This window comes from Eretmochelys imbricata, chromosome 5, assembly GCF_965152235.1.
Source record: "Eretmochelys imbricata isolate rEreImb1 chromosome 5, rEreImb1.hap1, whole genome shotgun sequence".
NCBI lineage: Eukaryota > Metazoa > Chordata > Testudines > Cheloniidae > Eretmochelys > Eretmochelys imbricata.
The window spans coordinates 95,851,827-95,874,448 of NC_135576.1; the positions used below are offsets into that span (position 1 = coordinate 95,851,827).

Genomic DNA, 22,622 nt, shown 5'->3' on the forward strand with positions numbered 1-22,622 from the left:
CACAGTGCTAATATGTGAAAAGATAGTCCTTCCACCAAACAGCTCAGATATTTGCCATAATTTTTAAAAAAATCAGTTTTTAAATTACCATTGGTAATAACAACCCAAAATGTGTTTTCCTCCATTGAGTCAGCACATCCATCGGTCACTTGAGAGGAGTCCTGAGCTACTGCTAAAACTAATGAGAAGTGGGTTGGAGACTGAGAGAACCTCATGTTCCTCTCCACAGACCCCTTATGATGGAGACCAAGACTCACATTATAAGCTCAAACAGCACAGGTGCATTGGCCACCACCACCACCAAATGCAGGAGGTTCCTAATGTGGAACTAAGAGGGGAAGAATTGTTTTAACTGTGTCTTCATTATGTGAGTTAGCACAGTCGGGTATTGAGATCTTTTGGTGCTCAGATAGTATGGTGATGGAAGGATGGATGATGGATAATATTTTACCAGTTTTATCGTTGCGGTTAACAAATTGTATTGGGTCATCCCTTAGTTGTCAGCTCCCACTAGCTGTTCCTTATAATGCTAGAGTGGATCTGTCCCTGCCTAGTGAGTAGTTGACAAAGGCTAAAGGGGTTGGAATGGATCCACGTGTTGCTTTTTGCCAGGCCCACTGACAGAAATTCCGGGTCCCAGGGCCAGGGCTGTCCCCAGGGAGGTCGGCCGCCTACACTGGCCCCCGGGCCCTTTAAAATCGTCCAGGCCCCATGGCAATGGCCCCCTTTTGCCCCCCAGTCAGCGGGCCTGGTTATTGCCTCTGTTACATTACTTCAAAAAGGAAAGGAACTGTGAATGGTTTTGGCCAATGGGTGAATAAAGTTCTCCAAACAAGTGGATAGGAACTTGAGGTAAACTAGCTACACAAGGAGTTCCTAGCACACAGGAGCTGCTCTCCATAATTGGTGTGATCTTGTCAGTATGTATACTGCTTTTACAATAACAGTGTTATACATCTCCAAAATGAAAGAAAAGCGATGTTCTATGGAGCACAGTGGGAAAAGGCCAGCCTTGAAATGTGATGTTGTTTTTCCATAAAAACCTTCATGAAATCCATCTTACACTCTGTAAAGATGGCAATAAATTAATAATTGTGAATGTGGGCTTGATCCATAACCAACCACCCCCAGATCTGGCAGTGAGTCCATGAGATACTCAAGAAATGAAAAAGAAAATGCCTGGCACTATATGAAGGAGCAGCGTTTGCTGCTGACTAAAGAGACCTCCTTTTAAATACTTGGGAGTTCTTTCTACAGCGTTCACTCCCTTGTCTGCATTTCACATAGCAGAAGTGAAACTTCACTTCCTTACTGGGGAATAGATATTGTGGTGATCCAGAGACAAACTCCTTCTAGTATCTGCTAACTATAGTACATGTGTAACTGAGTATGGAACTGATTCTGCTACCTTTACCAGCACAGTGTAACACATTCATGAGCAATCCCATTGATTTTGCTGGGATACTCAGTATGAGGGTTTCAGAAACGGGTCCTTTTAAAATAATGGGCTTGACTCAAACCCAGGTGAGAGGCCCAATATTGCTGTGCTCTAGGTGCCCTGGACCTAATCAAAATTTTCCAGGACATCATAGGTCCAAGTCCTGCTCTGTTGGCCAGTGCAGAGGTGGAGAATAGAGATGTGGTTACATTTGGCATATAATGTTTGTTGGTAATGGCAGCATATGCACCAAATAGATGGACATGACCCTAGTAAGCAGCTGTTGGCACATTAACAAGGCTCAGTTGCGAGCATATAGCAATTTGCTAAGTAATGATGCTTTCATCCGTAGAGGAGGAAAGGAAGCCCTTCCCACACCAGTATTCTTGGCGGGTGGTAAACTGAACTGGTCAAAAACCAGGAAAACAGTGTTGTGCAAAATGTTGAAACTTCCAAGTTGCTTCTCTTTTGCAGGGTTAAGAAGGGATACATGTTTCCATGATTTTTTAACATGTTCATCAAAACAGTTTTTTGTTACAATACATTGTTCCCCAAAGAGAGGGAGCCTGCAAAACTTTTTAGAAAAAAAAAAAAAGAGAACTTTCCAGTGTCAACTTCCAGTGTAAGTAGACGGGATCAAAAATAAGGTGCATTGGTACTGCTGAGGATGAATGCACTCTGGACGCAGACTTATCTCTACATACCCCTTACAGTCACTTTTCCCACTCACCAGGCAGTCTTTGTTGCTCAGAAAAATGCTGAGGGTGTATTTTTTGAGGTGGTGGTGTACAGCGAGAACCTGTTACAAAAAATAATTAAATCTTTCATTTAAAAAAACGGAGCCTTTCCGTACTGGGCAGTTGTACTTACTAGTTTAATAGCTCATTGAAATTCTGCCTGTTCTCCTGAGACATGTTGGTTATGCTGTGAGACTCTTTCTGGATCACAGTTCGATAGGCCTCATTATCTCCCAGGCTCCAATTTAGGGAGGCACTTAAGCACATTCTTAATCCCCACTGAGGTCAATGGGAAGTCACCATGAGCCTTTTTGAACAGGGAGGGAGACAAGCACACGTTTTATCATAGTTGTGAAATGGCTTAAGTAAAGTATGATTGTTAAAAAATCTCTGTTGCCACTTTTTGATCTGTGATATAAATAAAGGCAGATATGTTCTTCAGCAGGCAGGATGGAGAAAAGGGGTAAACTGCTCCATGTAACAAAGTTTCTGAACTTCAATGAAGTGGTTTGTCTGTATCTATCATGTACTCATTATTAGTACTGGATCTCAAATATTGAAGAGCAACTCCTCACAAATGAAGCAGAAGGAGGACTGATCGTGTCGTGAGAAAATTACATAGCAAAGGAAGATACTTTCTTGGCAAATTTAGGGCCCATTTCTGCAGAACTCACTCATGATTAATCTCATTGGCTACAATGGGACTACAGGTATATGGATTATCATGTGAGTAGGGTGGGCTAGAATGCTGGCCAGTCTCCTCTAAAACTCTGTAATAACAATGCTTATGAAACACTGGATTCCATTACTAGACACATCAATGAAAGATGGCTGGCTAATGCTCCAACTTTATGCTACAAAGTATTACATTCAGGAGTAAGACTCAGTTCAGCAGTTGCCTGTCTGAGAGGCTCTACAGGAGGGATCGGCAACCTTTGGCATGCGGTCCGTCAGGGAAAGCCACTAGCAGGCCGGGACGGTTTGTTTACCTGCAGTGCCCGCAGGTTTGGCCAGTTGCAGCTCCCACTGGCCGCGGTTTGCCGTCCCAGGCCAATAGGGGCTGCAGAAAGAGGGGGCCTGGCCTGCACCACTTCCCGCAGCCCCCATTGGCCTAGAACAGCAAATTGCGGCCAGTGGGATCTGCAATCACCCGAACCTGCAGACACTGCAGGTAAACAAACCATCCCAGCCTGCCAGTGGCTTTCCCTGATGGGCCGCATGCCAAAGATTGCCGATCCCTGCTCTACAGCTTAGTGTTTAAAGATATGCATTCTGGAAAAGCTATTTGGCCAATATTAACATGACTGTACTATCACTTTTTGCATGCTCTCCTCGCAGAGGACAATATGTTAAGAATGCAACACAACCAAATTGGTGAAATGCCCAGCAACAGTATCAACGATAGAAAGATGAAATGGAAGCAGAGTGCAGAAGTTCTTCATGCAACAAACAACTAAGGTATCAACTGATTTTCTTTGGGCCAGATTGTGGCCTGTGTTGCATGCTCATGCAAGGGAGTGGTGGGGCGTACTGCGCACACATTCTTCCTTGGGCCATTTTGCCACTTCCTGTGCAGCGTGACTATGTCCCTCCCTGGCACAGGTGGGCGAGAAGGCAGGCAGTGGGTGGCCCTGTGACTGTCTCCCCAGTGTGCTTATAGAGTAATTATACCAGCGTGTTGGGGGGGGGAGAGAGGGGGTGTACGCTGCAACAGGCTGAAGTTCACGCTCTCCCAGGAGCAGCGGGGAGAGTGTGATCGCTGATCTAGCCCTTTATTTTTAAGTGGTTTTAGAGCTAGCAAAAGGTACTGGATTGAAAACCACTACAGAGCATACTCTGATTGGGCAGCTGAAGTGCAGGCTTCCTCAGACTGCCCTCACTGACTCTGAAGACCTATGGATGAAAGGTCATTCAGTCTCCAAGCCCATTCAGTTCTTCATCTCTCAGCTGAGATGCTCGACAAAGATATCAATTAACATCAATAAAGGCCCCAAACCTGTACGATTGGAATGCTGCCTCCATGTGGAGGCCTGGTGACTTCAGTGAGGGTCTTCACGGGTGCAGCAATCGGCCTGCGAACAGTCATTTATAAGCACAGGGCCTAATGCAGTGCTTTTATGGTACTGACATCTATGCACTGGGAAATAATGGACATCAGCAATGGACACCTCTGGCTGCCTAACGGGAAACGTAATGTCTTACCCTAATCTATTCCTAACCACCTCGGCAATTAGGTAGGTATGGATCTGGGTTTTAATCCTAAATATGAAAGAAACTGGTCTGATAATTACTGTTATGGATCAGAAGAAGTCGAAGCTATTCTGCATCAGAATTCAGCTTCAGTTGTGTTTCTACAGCACAAAAAGTAACCTACATCAAAAACAGGTGTTTCTGCCATGATAAATACCACTGCTTTTCAAAACGTCAATACATTCACTAAAAACAAAAACCAACCCCCTCCCCCACTTTGTCGCAATGACTTATATGTGATATCAAACTGCTTTTTAACATAAAAATTACCTTCCTCTCCTAACGCGAGATACTTTACATATCAACAATCATCAACATGTGTTTCCAGACCAAAGCAACAGGAACTTAGGTTAATTTAATAGAAAAAATAAAATATGGAATAACATTGATTTTGGCCAGTATCAATTACAACAGTACTACTCTATTTTACAAATAACAACTGAACATTTTACACATGTACAGTATTTTTCAGTAAAAATGGATTTGGATTTAACAATGTGTCAGTATTTTAAAAAGAAAACAAAGATATTAATTTCTTCTCTATAATAGTGTTAGAGACATTTGTAAGTATCCAAACAAATTCTTTACAATCCATTACATAATTATATCTCAATTATGAATATATATATATATTTATATATAATATATAATATTAACTTAAACTTTGAAAGCATTATGTTCTAGTTAATAATGTTATTAGAGTAATAAGGACGTAACAGACTAGTAGTTAAACTAGCACAAATAAAGTCGTCATGACTTTGAATGTTTAGCAGGAAATTTAATGAACACCAAAGGAACGTCACAGTTCTTTTACTATCATAGAAAATGGGATGTCTGTAGGAATTCAGCTGTTCTCTGGGAAAAGGAACATATTGTTTCTACTGGCACCAGTGCTTACATTTGTAAAATTTAGGGACAGATTTCATATTGAAAAAAGGGAAGTCTAGAAGTTCTGTTTCTACGATATATGTTTTTACAGAAATGTTTTCCATTTTCCATTTGTGTGTCACTGATCGTCGCACCCAGATTACTTTTGTACAGAAGGAAGACTTGTTTTAGGCCAGGTCTACACTACCGCTGCTGGTCAATCTAAGCTATGCAATTTGAGTTATGTTAGTAGTGTAACTCAAGTCAATGTAGCTTAGATCTACTTACCGCATGGTCCACACTTCTCTATGTCGACGGGAGATGCTCTCCCACCGACACTGCTTCCACCTCTCATTGTGGTGCAGTAGAGAAATCGATGGAAGAGCGCTCTCCCATCGATTGAGCATGTCTTCACTAGACCTGCTAAATCGAAGCCATTATGCCAATTTAGCTCTGTAGTGAAGAAAAGCCCTTAACCAAATCAATATCTTTGAAATTTAATTTACTACATTTCACCTAATTAATGTGTGTCTAGCAATATGCTAATAGGAACATATAAAAATATGTTGACTGGGAATGATGTGTAACTAGAAAAGGAAACACAGGAGCCCTATTCCTCTCTCACTTAAACTGGCTTCACTGGGGTTAGTCCCAATTTATACCATTGTTGATTAAGAGCAGCTTAAGGCCCAGACTACCAAGAGGGATATTATTACACAAAATCCAAACTGGATAGACATCGTCTCTTGATGTAAATGTATTGATCTAAATGTAGTTACTCCAAGGGTTGAATTTGACCCAGTGTATCAGTTCCAGTTATAGGGCCCAGTCCTGTAAACACCTACTTCTGGATGTAGTATCACTGAAATCTACGTATTAGCACTGTGACTAGTGGTACACGTTTGCAGGATTGGGCCCCCTGTTTGCTAAAATACAAGATAAGATTATACAACTACTACTTAAGTGGTACCTATGTGCTCCAGACTTGAGTTTACAAAATACTTTCATTCATGAAAAATAAGAGGACCAGCTCCTTTTGGAATTTGTTCACAATAGGAAGAATGCCCTTGTCAAAACGTAGGTGTTATTGGAATGTTACATTTTATTCCAAATAGCAACACCTAAGCTGTGGTCTACACGAGGGGGGGGCGGGAATCGATCTACGTTACGCAACTTCAGCTACGTGAATAATGTAGCTGAAGTCGATGTACTTAAGATCGACTTACTGTGGTGTCTCCACCGCAGTGAGTCGACAGCTGCCACTCCCCCGTCGACTCTGCCTACACCTCTCACGGCGCTGGAGCACAGGAGTTGACGGGAGAGCACTCGGGGGTCGATTTATCACGTCTAGACTAGACGCGATAAATTGATCCCCGCTGGATCTGATGGGTAGTGAAGACAATTTGTTCACAATAGGAAGAATGCCCTTGTCAAAACTTAGGTGTTATTGGAATGTTACATTTTATTCCAAATAGCTTTGACAATTTAAAGAAAGAAATTAAAATCCCAGAATAGCAGTTAAGAAGCTAACTGTCTAATAACCAGATCTATATAACTGGGGTGGAGAAGCAAAATGTATGTAAATACTGCATGATGCAAAAAACAGCACACAGCATAGGACACAAAGTAAGAAATATGTGTGGAATTGATCACTTTTTAATTTATTTTTAATACTGATACAAAGGATGCAGAACATAGTCCCACATATAAAGATGTTTTTAATTCCCTCAAGGGCTGGTTTTCTTAAGTTCCCCGTGACAATACATAAGCACAAAAAAAGACTGATGCGAGTATTTTTTTGTTTTTGTTTTGTTTTAATCCATGTAAACTTGTGTCGTATTCTTGAAACACTCTTTAAACATCTTGAAGGGGAAACAAGCAGGAAAAAAAAAAAGGGAAAGGAAGAAAAAGGACCATCAAAAACAGGGATAATCCTAAGGTTGACAGGAAATCAAATAATTACTTTAATGTTAATTTTGGCATCAATGCTTTGGTCACACAATACTGACTGTGATCCCGGATGCTTAGCTCTAAACACCCAGTTATGAAAGGTAGGCTTGTTGTAGTTTTTTCCATTAAAGTTCCAACAAACAGTTCACCGTCTCCCCTGACAAAGAGGAGAGAGAGAGAGAGAAAGAGGTGGCTTGCTTTTTTTTTCTTTTTTCTTTTTTTTAATAATATGGATTAATCTATAAGTCTACAGGAGCAAGAGGATTCTGGGAGGTACCAGTTCACCCTTTGTGTGTACATGTTCTGCAACACAGTTGCTGAAGTACTTTCCTTTGACACAGATTGTTCTTTTTCACTAGCATACAGAATCCTCCCTCGGCCCAAGATTCTTCCGTTGCTTCCGGAGGTCAGCGATAGAGAGAGGGGGCAAGTTGAAGATTTGAAGAGTATGGTGTACAACGGAGGAAGGTTTAATTGGTCAGACAGGCAGATTTGATGGAAGAGACCATTCAGGAGCAGGTAGCAAGTAGGAAATTTGGTCCATCAAAAGGAATTTCAGTCAACAACATTTTTTTTTTTCAAGAAGAAATATTGTGTTGTCCGACAGGGAGTGATTGGTATCCATTTGTGAAAGAGAAAAAAAAAAGATTAGAAAAAGAATAATTAGAAAACAGTGATAAATACAGTGAAGGATTTTTTCTGAGTTATTATGAATCAAAAGGATATAACAGTCATATCACAGAAAGAGAATAAAACATTCTAAACAGAAATTGAACCTTTGTAAGTCTGACAAGCAACCAATGCTTCTTGATCCCCTGCCGGTAATATAAGATCCTCCTTCTTTGAAAATTATAAGTAACATTATTACTTCTGTGTTTGTCCTCCTAGGCTACTGTAATAAAAATAACACCATTTGCATGAACACCTTCTCAATGCCTGCTGATTTCAATGGGAGTGGAGAGTGCTCAGTACTTCCTCGGACTTCTCAGCTTCTGGAAGGATTGAGCCATATGCCAATAAAACGATGAGTTAGTTATTTCTGTGCATGTTGGTCTTGTACCATTTTGGTTTTGTATCCGCAGACGCTACTCTAATTTGTACAAGTGGGCAGAGGAAAGCACTTGTGTGTGTGTACATAATATTTTTCACAAAAAGCATGGTGTGAAACAGTCACGGAAAGTGAGAGGCTGGTATAATCATGTTCACACAAAAGAGTATTTCTAATGAAATTTACTTTGCCGAAGCGCCTTTCTTTTTCAGCTCAACATCAATAACAATCCATGAAAAGTACAAGAAACAAAATTCTGCCCTCAGTGATGCCCATCTGTGCAAACTCATTGAGGCTGCACAGGTATAAATGAGGACATATGTTAGCCGAAGCAGTACCAGACCCAACAGGTATTGCAACATATTGCTGATATGCAAGAGGATACTGTGAGTACACGACTTTAATTTTCCTTTTACTACTAGCTTTATCTGACTTGAAAGTGTAAACTGATTAACATGATCTATAAATGTCCAAAGAAGCACTATGGGTCCAATCCTGCTTCCATTGAATCAATGGTAAAATGCTAATTTGACTTAAATGGGAGCTAAATGGGCCCCAGAATCATCATTAGTTCTTACTATATTTGCTTTGTCAGATGTTTGCCCCACTGTGTGTAACACTAAGCTTCTGTTCTGAAATGATCTCACTTGTTGAATTGGACCGTACCTGCAATGACCTTAGGTAGTAACACCTTCAGGAAAAGGACCCTGTTATCTCTTTAACTGTTAACACACTTTGTTGCTTTAAATAATATAGTAATGAAGCTAATGATATGCAGTTAGAGCAATGCTGTATTAAATGCAACAAATTGCTTAGAGAATGCCAAAATCTCCATTATGAAGATGGTACAATATTTTCAAATTGTCTCTATTTCCCTTTGCTATTCATTCACATAATTCAATTAAGGTTATTGAGAGTTAACATCACATTAGTTGTCAACATCTTTACAGTTTAGAAGGGCAAATCAGACACAGATGAATCTTTCAGTTAAGAGTGCATTAAGATAGTCACAAGAAAAATCTTTCTAAGGAAATGCCCATTACAAAACAAATGAGGTGGAAATCATGGGCTAAAGCTCAGAATGGGGTCTGTGAAAGAAAAGAATGGGGTCTGTGAAACAAAAATAATCCATATTATATATTTGCCCCATGTATAAATCTGAAAATATAACAAAATAATAATTTAGAAATAATCATTTAAATAATCAATTAACAATCATCTAGAAATACTTCAAGAAGCCAAACCAACACAAAACGTGGAACAATTAAGTTAACTTTGATGCCAACAAAAGGAGTAAAAATATTTTTTGAGAAAAATAATAATACTCACCATCCTTACAGACTGTTCCAATTACACAGACCCCGGTATCTAAGATATAGCCATTTGGACAAGTTGTACAGTTTTTGTCTCCTTGACCACTGCATTCCAAGCAGCTGGCATCACATCTTTAAACAAAACAAAAGCCAGAAGTTATCACAATTGCCACTAAGCAACAACAGGAATTTCCATCACACTGTCTCAGTTAAGTTCTCATCACTGAGATATTCTTTTATTTAACGATAACTACTTGATTCTGAAAATTTTGAAACGAAGTACAGCAGGTAGAAGTAACCAGTCACATTTATAAAATACATTAGGCATCCATAGACTGGACAAAATTACACAGGGAGAAAGGATCAAAAAGTAAAGCATGTCACAGAAGATTAAAGGAGTATTATGTGTTTTCTGTGGAAAGCTGTAACAAAAGGTGATTCCCAATGCTGCCCCCGTCAAAGAGAGTTTGTCCAAAGTCAAAAAATAAGAGCTTCAGAAGGGCCTGAATTGTACTTTACAAAGATGTGCAAAAAACTCTGTCCCTTTCAAATAAAACTCAGCAAAAGCTTGCCAAGCCTTGTCCATCAAGTATTTCTGCTCCATAGCTGGTTGTGTATAGCTGAGGAACTGAATGGTCCATATGAATGGCAATTTACCTCTTGGCAAATGGCTACTATTGCTTCTTTAATGGAAAAGAACAGCCCCTCTGCTAGATCTGTTAACTAGTTACCATATTTTTATGCCTGTAATTTCAAATTGCTTAATAAAATCTTGATTTAAATAAGCAGAACACATACACACGCGCACTGAAATCCATTTTAAAAGCCCTTATTTAAAAATTACAATCAAGTTAACAATTCTTGCTTTCTTCCCATAGTTTGCTGAGCATACTGTGTATTCTCTTATTCTCAACACCCAGAAATGTGTTCTACAATGTCATAACAGTCTATTATTTAATCCAATTTACACAGTAGTACATGTATGATATCAATTATTAGACACTTGCTTTAAAAAAAACGCCAAAATATAATTTAGCCTTTGAAGACTATATCTTACCTTTTGCACGTTTTGTATCCGTTTTCAAGAGAGTGGTCAAGGTAATAACCACCACTACAGGACTGCACACATCTCCCATCCTCCATAAAATAACCTTCTGTGCAGTTTATGCAAGCATCTGCTCCTGAGCCTTAAAGCCAAGAGAAAATACACTGTAACACATTGACACATTCTCAGTATAGCCCGGATAACAGACAGCATCGCTAACTGTAACAAAACATCTGCTCATCATAGGTTACTGGACATATATATTCTCGTTGCTTTACACCTTGCCTACATGTACTGCAAACTATATCAGCTAGCAACAAAAGATAAATATAGCGGTAATCCTGCCATACTTTTTTCTGAGAAAGAAATTGTTATTTCTACAGCTCAGAATCACAAGCAAAGATAGCTAGTGAGTGTGTGTGTACTTTTCAGCCAGAACGTTTATATTTTTATGTCAACAGGAAGAAGCCCACTTTACTCAAAGATCTATTAAAGAACCTCCCAGGCATAACTTTTCATTTACAAGCCAATCCTCATACTGTATTTGGAAACGTGATGTCATATTGCACAAAGGACAAAATGATTACGTGAAGTCAAATGTCACTGAGGTACCTGCACATGTTGCACAGGAACGGTGACACGGTTCACATTCCCTGCCGTTGTGATATTTTCCTTCTTCACAGCGGACAGCGCATCTGGATCCATATAAACTAGTGCAAAAGTACAAATTAGACTGTTTAATACTGACCAGCTAACAGCAAGGTAAGGAGGGAGGACAATGATCAGACTCAGAAACCTATTCTGCAATGTAGGTCTCTCTTGAAATTCCGTTAATAAAAGTTCAGTGAAATGATAGTATCCTACTCTACACTTATACAGCTTCTTTCACTGCAAGTTCTTTACAAACTTAAATATAGCAGTCATTTCACACATGCACCTACATCTATGGTGGAGTTTCACAACTTGTAGCAGACAGTACACAGTAGTATAGGACAGGAAGTGAAGAAGAATGCCAAATCTAAGGGAAAATGCAAAGAAAATTCAAGTATGCAGAATGTAATTACCCAAATGGAACTTGGTCTGGGGTCAGTACCACTACACTTACAAACATGCAATGGTACCAGTAGTGTCCCCTAATACCACGTTAAAATACTAACAAATACCAACTCAGTGTGAAGAATGCCACTTAATGCAGCACGAGGATTTCCCTTTGTAAAGGTACTGAGTTTGCATGTGAACTGGGACCCTTCAGTTCATGCCTGCTGTATCCACACAGGGGAATTACAGCCTAGCACTATTGCAGACAGCTGTCTCCAGCCAAATAGTATTTGCAAACCACTACTTTGCATCATCCCATTCACATCAATGAAATCTTCACTTCAAAGTGTAGTTGCAATTATTGAGTTTAACTTCCCTATCATTAAAAGGATCAATACCTTGAGGTGCTAAGAGCTTTCAGATCCCACTGAAATCAGTGGGAACTTGAAAGCATTTGGCTCCTTGCAGGATTAAACACGTAATCAGCTGAACAAAAACCTTGGATCCAAATTAACTTTGGGAGGGCCTGAAATCTTGATCTGAATCCAGAATTTGCAGCCTATGTTCCATGTTTAATTTGAATTTTAGTCTTTGGAATGGCTATCCACAGAACAAATAGACAACTGTAGTCCAGGAAACCTGTTAGATACTCTCTCCTACAAACCTGTAACCTTGGCTCTTCCACTGGGCTGCCTGATATAGCTATGAAACATCTCCACACTCTTGCTTTGCTAAGCGGATGTCTGCCTGAGTTCACCAGCTTGCATCATTTTTAAGAGACTAGCACCAGAGCAACTTGAGCAGGTATAAGTGTGGCTATTAAAATTAGTCAGAAACATAAAAGGCAAAACTTAGGTAAACTTCCTGAAATCGTCCTCAAGATTTTCACATTTTCCCCCACAACTGTTCACAGGCCTGTCATAAGAGGGTGTAGTTACACAAATTAATAATACTCTACACTTCCATAGCACCTTCCATTAGAAGATCTCAACATGCTCCACAGCCATGAATTTACCAATAGCCTCACAGCATTCCTGTGAGGGAAGTAAATATCATCCGCATTTTACAGAGGGTTTCAATGTGCTGGGGCCTTGGCTTGATCTGATGCCTTGCTTCCCTCAGATCAAGCCTTCTCTCGAAGGAAGATCATTTTCTAGTGAGTGATAAACCACATCATTGGAGACAGAACAAGGCAGGTGGTTGAAAAATCTAAATGCACCGTGGGTATATAGAGAGTGAGAAGTGGCTTTACCATGTGAAAAAGAAATTAGGCCTAGACATTCAAGGAAACTAATTCTAATGGTCAGCTCACACTAACTCAAAGACTGTAATCTATTTTGCCACAAAGTATGTGTCCAATACTAAAACAATCAAGGATCATCCTTATTCTAAACAAGTCTCAGATCCAGATTTTGACCTCAATTTTTGTGTGGCATAAAGCCAGCATACAATCCCTTACAAATGCTACAGGGATAGGTGACCCTCTCCGCTTGGATCAAAAGGTCACTCATTCACATGGAAGTAAACACGGATGCTGATGCTGCTCTATGGATTTTACCTATCAGTTTCAGAAGTGATTAAACCTACCAAGCAAAAATACCCACTGCTGTTTAATATATGGGCATAACCATATCGTAATGGAATTGAGCCTGAGGTACTTAAGATAAGTGAATGATTGGATGTCTGAAGAGACACAATAAAGATAAGGAAATAGTTTCTAACTGTCACAGGAATGAATCAGAAGGATTAATACAATTCACCAGTTCCACTTCTGAAATAATCCTTGACTGCCACACTGTAGGTCAAAAAAGTGAAGAACACAGCTTTTACATGGCTACAACTTTCATTTTGCCCGCTGTTAAACATTTTTTAAAATTCATTGTTACCCAAGATGGCTTATGATGGCACAAGAAAGTATTAAATTACAGCACAAACAGCAATAGAACACATAAATGGAGGCCCAGACAAGGTTAAATAGTAATATAATGTATGTCTCTTTGATATATGTCCATAGACTCAGGAAGTCTCTTTGGCTATTGTGTGCAGTGAAATCCATCATATCTTTACCTTAGGCCATGTCTGCATTCTGTGCAGCTTTGGGATTCAGCACATGTCTTACAGTTCTCACTGCATTTCCGGCAAGCAATCTTATCTGCAAAGGAAAAAAGAAAACCAGCCCAGAAAACCCTGGTCAATCATGTTTAATAAAATTATATGGATATAGTCCATTGTTTATTGCTTTTCTACCTTGGTACAAGGAATGGAAATAGAAAGCAAGAATAAAATTAAATAGCTGAAGTGCTACTTATATGTTGACCTTCTTTATCAAATGCTTTCAATTATTTCTAAATATTTAAAATAACATCCTATTCCTTTGAAAAATAATATGCTTTGAGATTGTAAAAACACTTATATGAATACACTTGTTTAAATTAACTACGTTTTTATTACTGACTCATGCAATCTTTTCAAATAATAGGAAGAATACTAAATTCATGCAAATAAGAGTTTCTACATAAATTGCTCATGCAAAGCGATCTAGTAACCTTTGTGTAATTGTCTTTTAGATCATTTAAGCAAACAGACTTTCCTAATTTCATTTTTTTGGGGTTCAAGGCTATGCTTGATTGCACTCTTCTGATCTTATCAACCCTAAGCAACATATTACTGTGCCCTCTCCCCTAACAGGTTCCCTTTACCGCAGCTATAAGACCTAAAATGGCCATGTTTCTCCACCATTTACACTTCTTACCCTAGAGGCGCTGTATCATGGACACCAACTTTCTACCTGAAAAGGGCTGTGAGAATCCAATCTAACTCCACATTCTCTTTTATCCTGCATCTTGATCAGGCAGAGGAGACATTGTAGTAGAAAGAATAATACTACTTTGTTCTTGTAAAGTGAAAATGAAAGAAATGAAGCTAATATCTGCCCCTGCTATCCCTGGTTATGAGTAAACTGCTTCACAGGACTATAGGCAGGAGACACTGGCCCCAGTTCAGCAAAGCTCTTAAGCACAATTATCTTAAAGGACGTGCCTACATCCCTGGGATTAAATATTTTATATGATCATGGTCTAGGCTGGGAATTAAGACTTGGGGACTCTGCACGGTCATCCATAGGTGGGAATTAAAGCCAGGTCTCCCACAGGGCCGTGTACGTTACTGCTACTGCATCATTGCATTACTGCAGATATTAAATGTCTGCCAAATTTTGCCCATTTTGTGCAGCTGTGTTAAGAGTTGAGGACAGAGCCTCTACCTTCCTTAGCACACCAATGTAGCAGCAGCCGAGCAGCATGCCCTTCTGGCTCTCACATGCCCTCTGGTTTACCAGGGAAGCATGGTGTCCCAGTTTAGGAAGTAATGTTTAATATGTGCTGGAGATCAGCACACGCTGCTCCTTTCTGGAGCAGCAGGAAGATGCATTCTTCCACATGTTCCCCCACCACATAGTGGATCTACTATTGTAGTGGTCCAAGCGTTGCTCTGCTACCTCCACTTCCTAGTCAGAACGAGAAAGGGAAGGATTTTGTCAGGTACCTGCTAAGCATGATTTTCAAGAGCTAATAATCTCAGCAGAATCCAGGTTTAGTTTTGGAAGAGACACTTGATCAGGATTGGTTCCCAACAATTTCATAAAAGGAATGAGATTTAGAAAAGAGACAAATGTATCAAAATACACTTTTAATCTTAAAAACTATCTCCTGACCTCCCCCAAACAACCCAGCCCAAATATTGGAAGCCCAAAGAAATAAGCAGGAGAAAATACTGACTCTTGTCAAGGTAAAATCCATCTGGGCAGCTGGTAATACAGCTATTGGATTCTTCATTGAGATAGTAACCGGATTTACAGCTCAGGCACTGGTCACTATGGCTTCCAACACAGGTTTCACAATTGGGTGAGCATTTTTTACAGCGTTTCTTGTCTGCATTGTAGTGACCAGGTGGGCAGTTTGGAACACAGATCCTGCATTGTGCAGTGAAGAAAAGGCAGAGTCGTCACTGATGTAAACCCACCACCCTATAGCAGAGGTCCCCATACTGTGTGGTGCGCCTCACCTAGGGAGCACAGAGGAACCTTTGGGAGGTGGGGGTTGAGGGCGGGCAAGCCCCTACAAAGGGCAGTGAGGAAGCACCACCCAGCCCTCCCCGCCCCCAGCTCTCCTCTGGTCCTTTGTGCAGCCGCATCTCTGGCTCCCGGCCCCACCCCGGCCCCAGACCCACCCGCAACTGCGGCCTCAGCTTCAGTCCCCTTACCCCATTCCCATCCACCCTGACCCTGGAAGAGGCAGGGAGACGCAGACAGGAGTAAGAGGAGCACAACCCTCAAAAGTTTGGAGACCACTGCCCTATAGGTCCACAAGTATAAAACAGCTACCTTGCTCAGCATCACTACTTCTCCTTTCTACCAGAGAATTTAACAAAAGGTAATCCTCACAAGCATTGCATCCACTCACTTTTTTTCCCTGCAGCATCTGCTGGGTCACTGGCAATTCCCTCATCAGACAATCACACAGTTTCATTTTTAACCATTTATATCTGCCCCAAGCTTGCCCAAGCCCAGTGACTGATGCTATGTACTAGCTATGCTGGTTCTAATTTTGTTTTTATGTTCATTTTGTTAAAAAAAAATAGTCAGATGATGGCTGAATAATCAGGAAATGGTGTTTGAAGGATGTACATTACATTCAAATTAGTAGGACTTTCCTCTAACTGCTATGCAAATTTGTAAAATAAACTAAAGGTAAGACAAATTATTCCATATCCTGTAGAAAAGGGAAAAGGAGGGAGATGTTAAGATAAAAATTGAACAAGGGATAATATATAAAGATGTTTTTTTCTTTCTTACCGGGTGTTGTTTTTAGATTTGTAGTAATAGTGTAGACAATCAGTACAGTGGTCTGGTCCTGGCCCATAACACCCTACTTTACTGCATTCTGCATTGCACGGACCTTTAATAAATCCAAAAATGAAAGGAGGAGAGAAATGACACATCTGCATTTGCTACTCTGTGGTCCTTACAAAATATTACGATCGTGCAGAGTATAATTAGCCCAGTTCCCTATGTGGACTCAGTGACTAGCTACAGTGAAGCTAGCATAACATCTAACACAGACTTATCAGATACTATTTGTGGAGTCAAACAGATATTTTCATAACAAAATCATTTACATTTTTTGTCACTGATGCCCGAAGGTCCCTGAGTCCCTTAACAAAGACTAACAACATCATTTATCATAAATAGCTCTGTTGTGCCCAAATAAATCTAAGATTGGGAGCAAACAGTATTTGGCAGGCTATCACTAGCATATTGTTGTTAATAATTAAATAAGAGTACTGGGGCCCTGTTCATAATATTGTTACAATATTTTTAATATGAACTTTAAATCTGAAAGTTGGGGAATTGATTGTTAAGATTCTCCAACCTGACCTCATCTTCCTGCTAACAGCCTCTTACTGGATAGCAACTAAATGCTAGTAATGACCACTATCTTGTGGTGCAGTTTCTTCATAATTCCAGGAGAGGATGTGGGTAGATGATGACTAAATAATGGTGTGGTATCTTAGAACCAGGGGGAGTTGAAAAAAGGAGATATATTAATGAATAATGGGATCTTCCAGTGGCTTCATAGGTTAGAGAGCAGATGAGCTCACTTGGCTGTATGGCTCATGGTGGAATTTTGGATGTAATTTTTGGAATGTGTAGGCAAGATAATGGACTAGATTTCAGTGTATTTTCTCTCTAAATCAGCAGCTGAAGCGGTTCTGTTTGAGACTTTTGTCAGTGTTTATTTTGTAGGTCTGTATTTACATTTTGGGAAGGCAGAGTTTGTGGTCCACCGTGGCAATGTGAATGTTATACAGTGGTTTGGTGTTTATAACTAATACCATCAAAAGTGTTTGGCAGCTTAAACATTATCACTACGGAAAGCTGCTCAGTAACCATTATGTGTCAATCCCATCTCCATGCCACGTTGATGCCTGAAGCCAGAATAGGGGAGAAAAAAAAAAAAAAAGGAAAACCTCAGTCTGTCCAGGTGATTCTAGAGTGGCTCAATCACCTTCCAAAATAAAGAGAGGTTCAAGACTGAGTGGAGAATGGAAAAGTTCTCAGTATAATGCTGCCATCTTGGGGCTGGCACTCTATCTTTAGACAGGGAGATACTGATCACAGAATCATCCAATCAAATATTACCAAGCTATTGGCCTTCAAAAGTTCCTTTTCACACATAATGGGCCTAAGTGCTTTCAGAACGCTCTAGACATTGTTGGAATAAATAATATCATACCGAAACAGGCCAGCCCCACTGACTTGTTGTCTTCTTGCTTTGATGCTATCTGACTGATGCCAGAAAGACTAGTTATAATAAAAGATTCGATGAAGACAATGGACAATTTCTGATAGAGCTCAGTTGAAAGAGATTGTCTCTCCTGACACAATGTAGATAATACCATCCCGAACACCTGCTCATATATACTGCTGGGGAATTCTTCGCCATGTATATTCATCATGAATATACCATATGTACTTGCCATGCTTAAAAAAATCAGAATTAAAAAGATGTATGTGCAACTTTAAATAACAAGTCACATGACTCGGCTCTTAATCAAAACTCTTAAGTGAAGTCCCATCACTCCCATTCCTCATGGGAAAAACCTCAGTGCAAAGCCTTTTTACTAGAGCTTTGGTTGGCATCATGCTTTTGATCTTAGAAAGTTCATTTTCCTGCATGTAATTATTATAAAGCTTGCATGTTTATATTTATTACAATTCTAACTTATGAAAAGAAGTTTTATAAATACACATACAAATTTCCTCTTCAATCCAGAGACGGGAAAGGCAGCTCAAAGTAACTGTGGATATTTTTTATTCAACTGCTTTGGTTATTGTTGTTGTTTATTATTTGTTTCCAGAAGCATCCACATGGTGCTAAGTGGCTTCCAAACAAACAGACAGACAAAAAAGGCACAGTTCCTGCCTCCAAGATCTTAGCCTCTAATCAGGGAATGCACGTAGACAGAAGGAGGAAGAGTATAGAGAAGTGGTGAACATCAAACACTTAAGGTGGCTAGGCAGTGATGTTCTGACAGTACAATGGCACATACAGTGGGCCAAATTAGTCCTCAACTCTATTATACATGAGATACAGTAAATGAATGATTCCTCGAGATGTAGACTCCAACTCACCTGCATAGTCATCTGTCCCATAGTCCTCTATAGGGTCTTCGACTGGACTGGAGCGCACTCGTTCCACTTTGGGAAAATCGTTTCTTGGCGAGTAAGGCTGGATGGATGTCCCATAAAGAACTAAGGACCATTCTTTCAATTTGCCTAGCAGTCAAATATTTAAAGCATAATCTTAGAAATGACTTACATCCTCTCTTTCTCTCTATCATGTGGATTTTGATTCTGATCATGTGAACTTGTGAATGAATATGCGTGAGTTTGAGCCCTTGCTTTATCTCTGTGTCGTGAGACAGAGAGAATGCAGTTTTAGCTTCAGTATAAATCCAAACCAGCTCACCTTTCTAAATCAGTTTTTCATACATCAGATCTTCCACCACATCAACCTCTTCCAGTTCTAATAAAAGCCTACTTAAATACTCCATGCTTGCTTCAATGTAAAAACCTTACAAAGTTTTCAAATAAGGGATGAAATCCTGACCCTGAAATCAATGGGAAAACTCATAGAGACTTCAATGAGGCAAGTTTTCATCCCAGATTTCACTTTCCTTCAGAACACTAGTAAACCAACTTTTCTTTTTTATTATTCTTAATCTGTCAATTAATTAGTTGCACAATTGATGGGATGCCAGTTTATTAAAGGGGTTGATTTTCTTATCATATCCAATGAGTAACTCCTACTGGCTTTAATGAAGGTCTACTAATGCACACTAAGGGAAGAAAAACTCTTCTAACTTATCAGAAACTCTGTAGTAAAACTTCCATGACATCCTCTGAAAACATCAGCATCAGTGACAACCCATACTATAAAATTACAATATGGAAAATAAGTTTGTCCACACTGCTCCCTTGATTGCATTTGCCCACATTAAAAAACCATTATACAATTTAACCCAAGTCAACATAATTGTCAGTCTCTCATCATGGAAGGCTTGGGACTGAAATAGGTCAGCAGTGAATATTTGAAGAAGTCCTGCAGCTATGTTTCGTGGTGGGCTGTTCTTTGGTCTAATTGCTCTTCCCTCGGAGCAACTTTTTTTCAGAAGTTTTAACCAAATTACCCTTGCTTTAAGAAGATCACTCATACTACATGTATGGTAAAATTCAAATAAGTTTACGCCCTCCTTTATATTAGTTGCTCTCCACAATTCGTTTTTGGGCTGTAATATTTTGCTTTGCCTGTGTATTTTTAAACTATGGAAGTTAAGTTCCATTAACTTTTACTAAATCCTAGTTATCTTTCTGTATTCTCCCAATTTTGTTGCTATGCTCTAGTGAGGTACCCAAATAATGTGCCCTATTACCTCTTTGATTTTACATTCAACACCTACAATTTAAGCAAAAAGAAGCAGAGGTTTTCCTAAGCTGACTGGCTGATGGGAGGTGATCACCCATTTTCTTTTCAACTGCTATATTTTCAGACTAAAGACTGTTGTGAAATAGTACGTGTCTCAGTCAACCCAGTATTGTCAATCTGATAGAAATCCTTCTCTTTATCTGACATTATTTTGTCCTCTCTTGATTACAAGGCCAGAGAAGGCCATGGTCCTAAAGTCTAATCTATTGCATCACACAGGAGTAGCTTAATTCTTGCATTGAGCCCAACAACTTATAGTTGAGCTAGAGCATATGTTTTAGAAAGACATCCAACCTTGATTTAAAGACTTCAAGTGATGGAGTTACCATATCTCTTGTTAGGCTGTTCTAATGGTTAATTACCCTACTAGTGTATAAAATGTGCACCTTATTTCCAGGATGAATTTTTCTAGCTTCACCTCCCAGTCACTTGCTCTTGTCTACTAGATTAAAGAACCCTGTAGTATCAGATATCATCTCCCTGTACACGATCAAGCTGAACTGGCCCCATAACCTTCTTTAGATCAAACACCTTTAATCTCTGGTTATACACCCCAGGATCACGTTGCCCCTTTTAGCCACAGCATGTCCTCTAGGTGCTTATCCCCAAATCCTTGTCAGAGCCAGTTTTCCAGTCCCTCATCCTGTAATTATGGCCTATGTTTTAAGATGTATGACCTTGAATTTGGCTATAATAAACTGGATGCAGTCAAATAATGTGTTTTACTAATAGATGCAGAGTGCCGTGTCCTCATCATTTAATTCTTCACCAATCTTTGTGTCACCTGCAAACTTTATAAACAATAATTTTATATTTTTTTTCCAGATCATTGACAAAAATATTGGTCCAAGAACCAATTTCTCCAGCACCCCACCAGAAATACCCCACTTATTTTTGCTGCCCATGCATGGAGTCTGGAAGGATTTTTCTCCCAGGTCAGATTGACAGAGACCCTGTGTTTTTTCACCTTCATCTGCAACATGAGGCACAGGTCAATTGTTGGTTTGATCTACAGTGAATGGTGGATTCTCTGTAACTTGAAGTCTTTAAATCAAGATTTGAGGACTTTAGTAACAGCCAGAGATTTTGGGCCTGTTATAGGAGTGGGTGGTGAGGTTCTGTGGCCTGCAATCTTCAGCAGGTCAGACTAGATGATCATGGTGGTCCCTTCTGGCCTTAAAGTCTGAGTCCTACTGAAGCTACCATACTTGGACTTTGCATGATGCAGTGGTCTGCACGAGTACGTCTATTTACAGGATCTGGGCCTTAAATGTGTTTCTTAAGTAAACAAGTGGAGGGGAGAGTAATGCAGGCGTTACCATGGGAGTATTTTCCTTTTAAAGAATAGTTCAGTCGATAAAGAGTGAGAAAATCCATGGAACTCGCCAGCACATAAATGAAGTGTGCCTCAAGGCAGGTTTAATTTGTACAATGAAAATACACACACACACAGACACACACACTTTTATAACAAATATACAAACCATATGCACTTGAGCCAACATATCTTTTTGGCTGATTCCACCATTTAGTCTGGCTACCACAGTCTCTTTCCCTCCTTATATTTAGTACATAACAAAGAGATCCCCAGTTGTACGTGTAGAAGAAACAGTATACCGCAGTGTTTCATAGACAGCATATGTCTGCACTTTGCCCCATTAATTCTGCTGAATTAAATGCAGAAATAACATACATTGTTTTTTTATAAACTGGATGCTGCTTTTCTTTATGGCTAACAGATGTGACAATACTTTGCCCAATGCTAGGGTCTGATGACATCAGAAACATTACATGGGTTGGCCATTTGTTCACATTTTGAGACAGGAAAACTGCAGTTCTTAATTATAAAATTTTTTGATAGCTAAACAAATATTTAAAGACATGCAGAAATACAAAACACATATGGTGGTGATAGCAGTGTGATCAATTTCAGACTATGGTGATAAACTGGGTAACTATTATAGAAGGTACTCATGCACCTTTGCTTACCTCACACACTGCCCACTGATCTATCACTGCCAGGAAAAACTTCAAACATTCCAAACATCTGAGTTTTTCCTTGGCTAACATATGCCAGGCATTAGCAAATCTTTTCTGAACAGGAATGCTATTGGACGGTTTCCATTATGAGGCAAGTACTACGCTGGATGCTGAAATTAGATGATGCTAAAGAGGACAAAAAGAACCAGGGCCTGAATTCTCCACTGTCCTGGATCCCTGTGTTGTCACTTGCATGCATATGAATGCAGAGTCGGTGTCTAACATTTATATTCGGATCTGGTGGTGTCATACACCCATTTTGCAGGTGTAAATGATTACACAAGGTTCAAGGCAGTGAAGAATCACTTCTCTAGGTCCAGATTCTCAGCTGTGCCCAATAACCACTGGGT

The 22,622-nt window shown here is 39.7% G+C and overlaps 1 protein-coding gene across 2 annotated transcripts in view; it reads right to left on the reverse strand.

The window, feature by feature from the left end:
- Positions 1-22,622, reverse strand: part of PCSK5 (proprotein convertase subtilisin/kexin type 5) — a 299,090-nt gene that overhangs the window by 62,832 nt on the left and 213,636 nt on the right. The window contains exons 14-21 of one of the 2 annotated variants that reach the window (XM_077816397.1): positions 18,879-19,022; positions 16,539-16,641; positions 15,463-15,656; positions 13,754-13,838; positions 11,261-11,358; positions 10,661-10,790; positions 9,620-9,735; positions 7,322-7,639 (exon numbers count right to left, since the gene is read on the reverse strand). In XM_077816397.1, the coding sequence (XP_077672523.1) occupies positions 7,524-7,639; positions 9,620-9,735; positions 10,661-10,790; positions 11,261-11,358; positions 13,754-13,838; positions 15,463-15,656; positions 16,539-16,641; positions 18,879-19,022 (986 nt within the window). In that variant the 3' untranslated portion in view covers positions 7,322-7,523. Of the gene's footprint in view, positions 1-7,321; positions 7,640-9,619; positions 9,736-10,660; positions 10,791-11,260; positions 11,359-13,753; positions 13,839-15,462; positions 15,657-16,538; positions 16,642-18,878; positions 19,023-22,622 lie in introns of those variants that run through there. The other variant, XM_077816394.1, reaches the window with a different exon arrangement.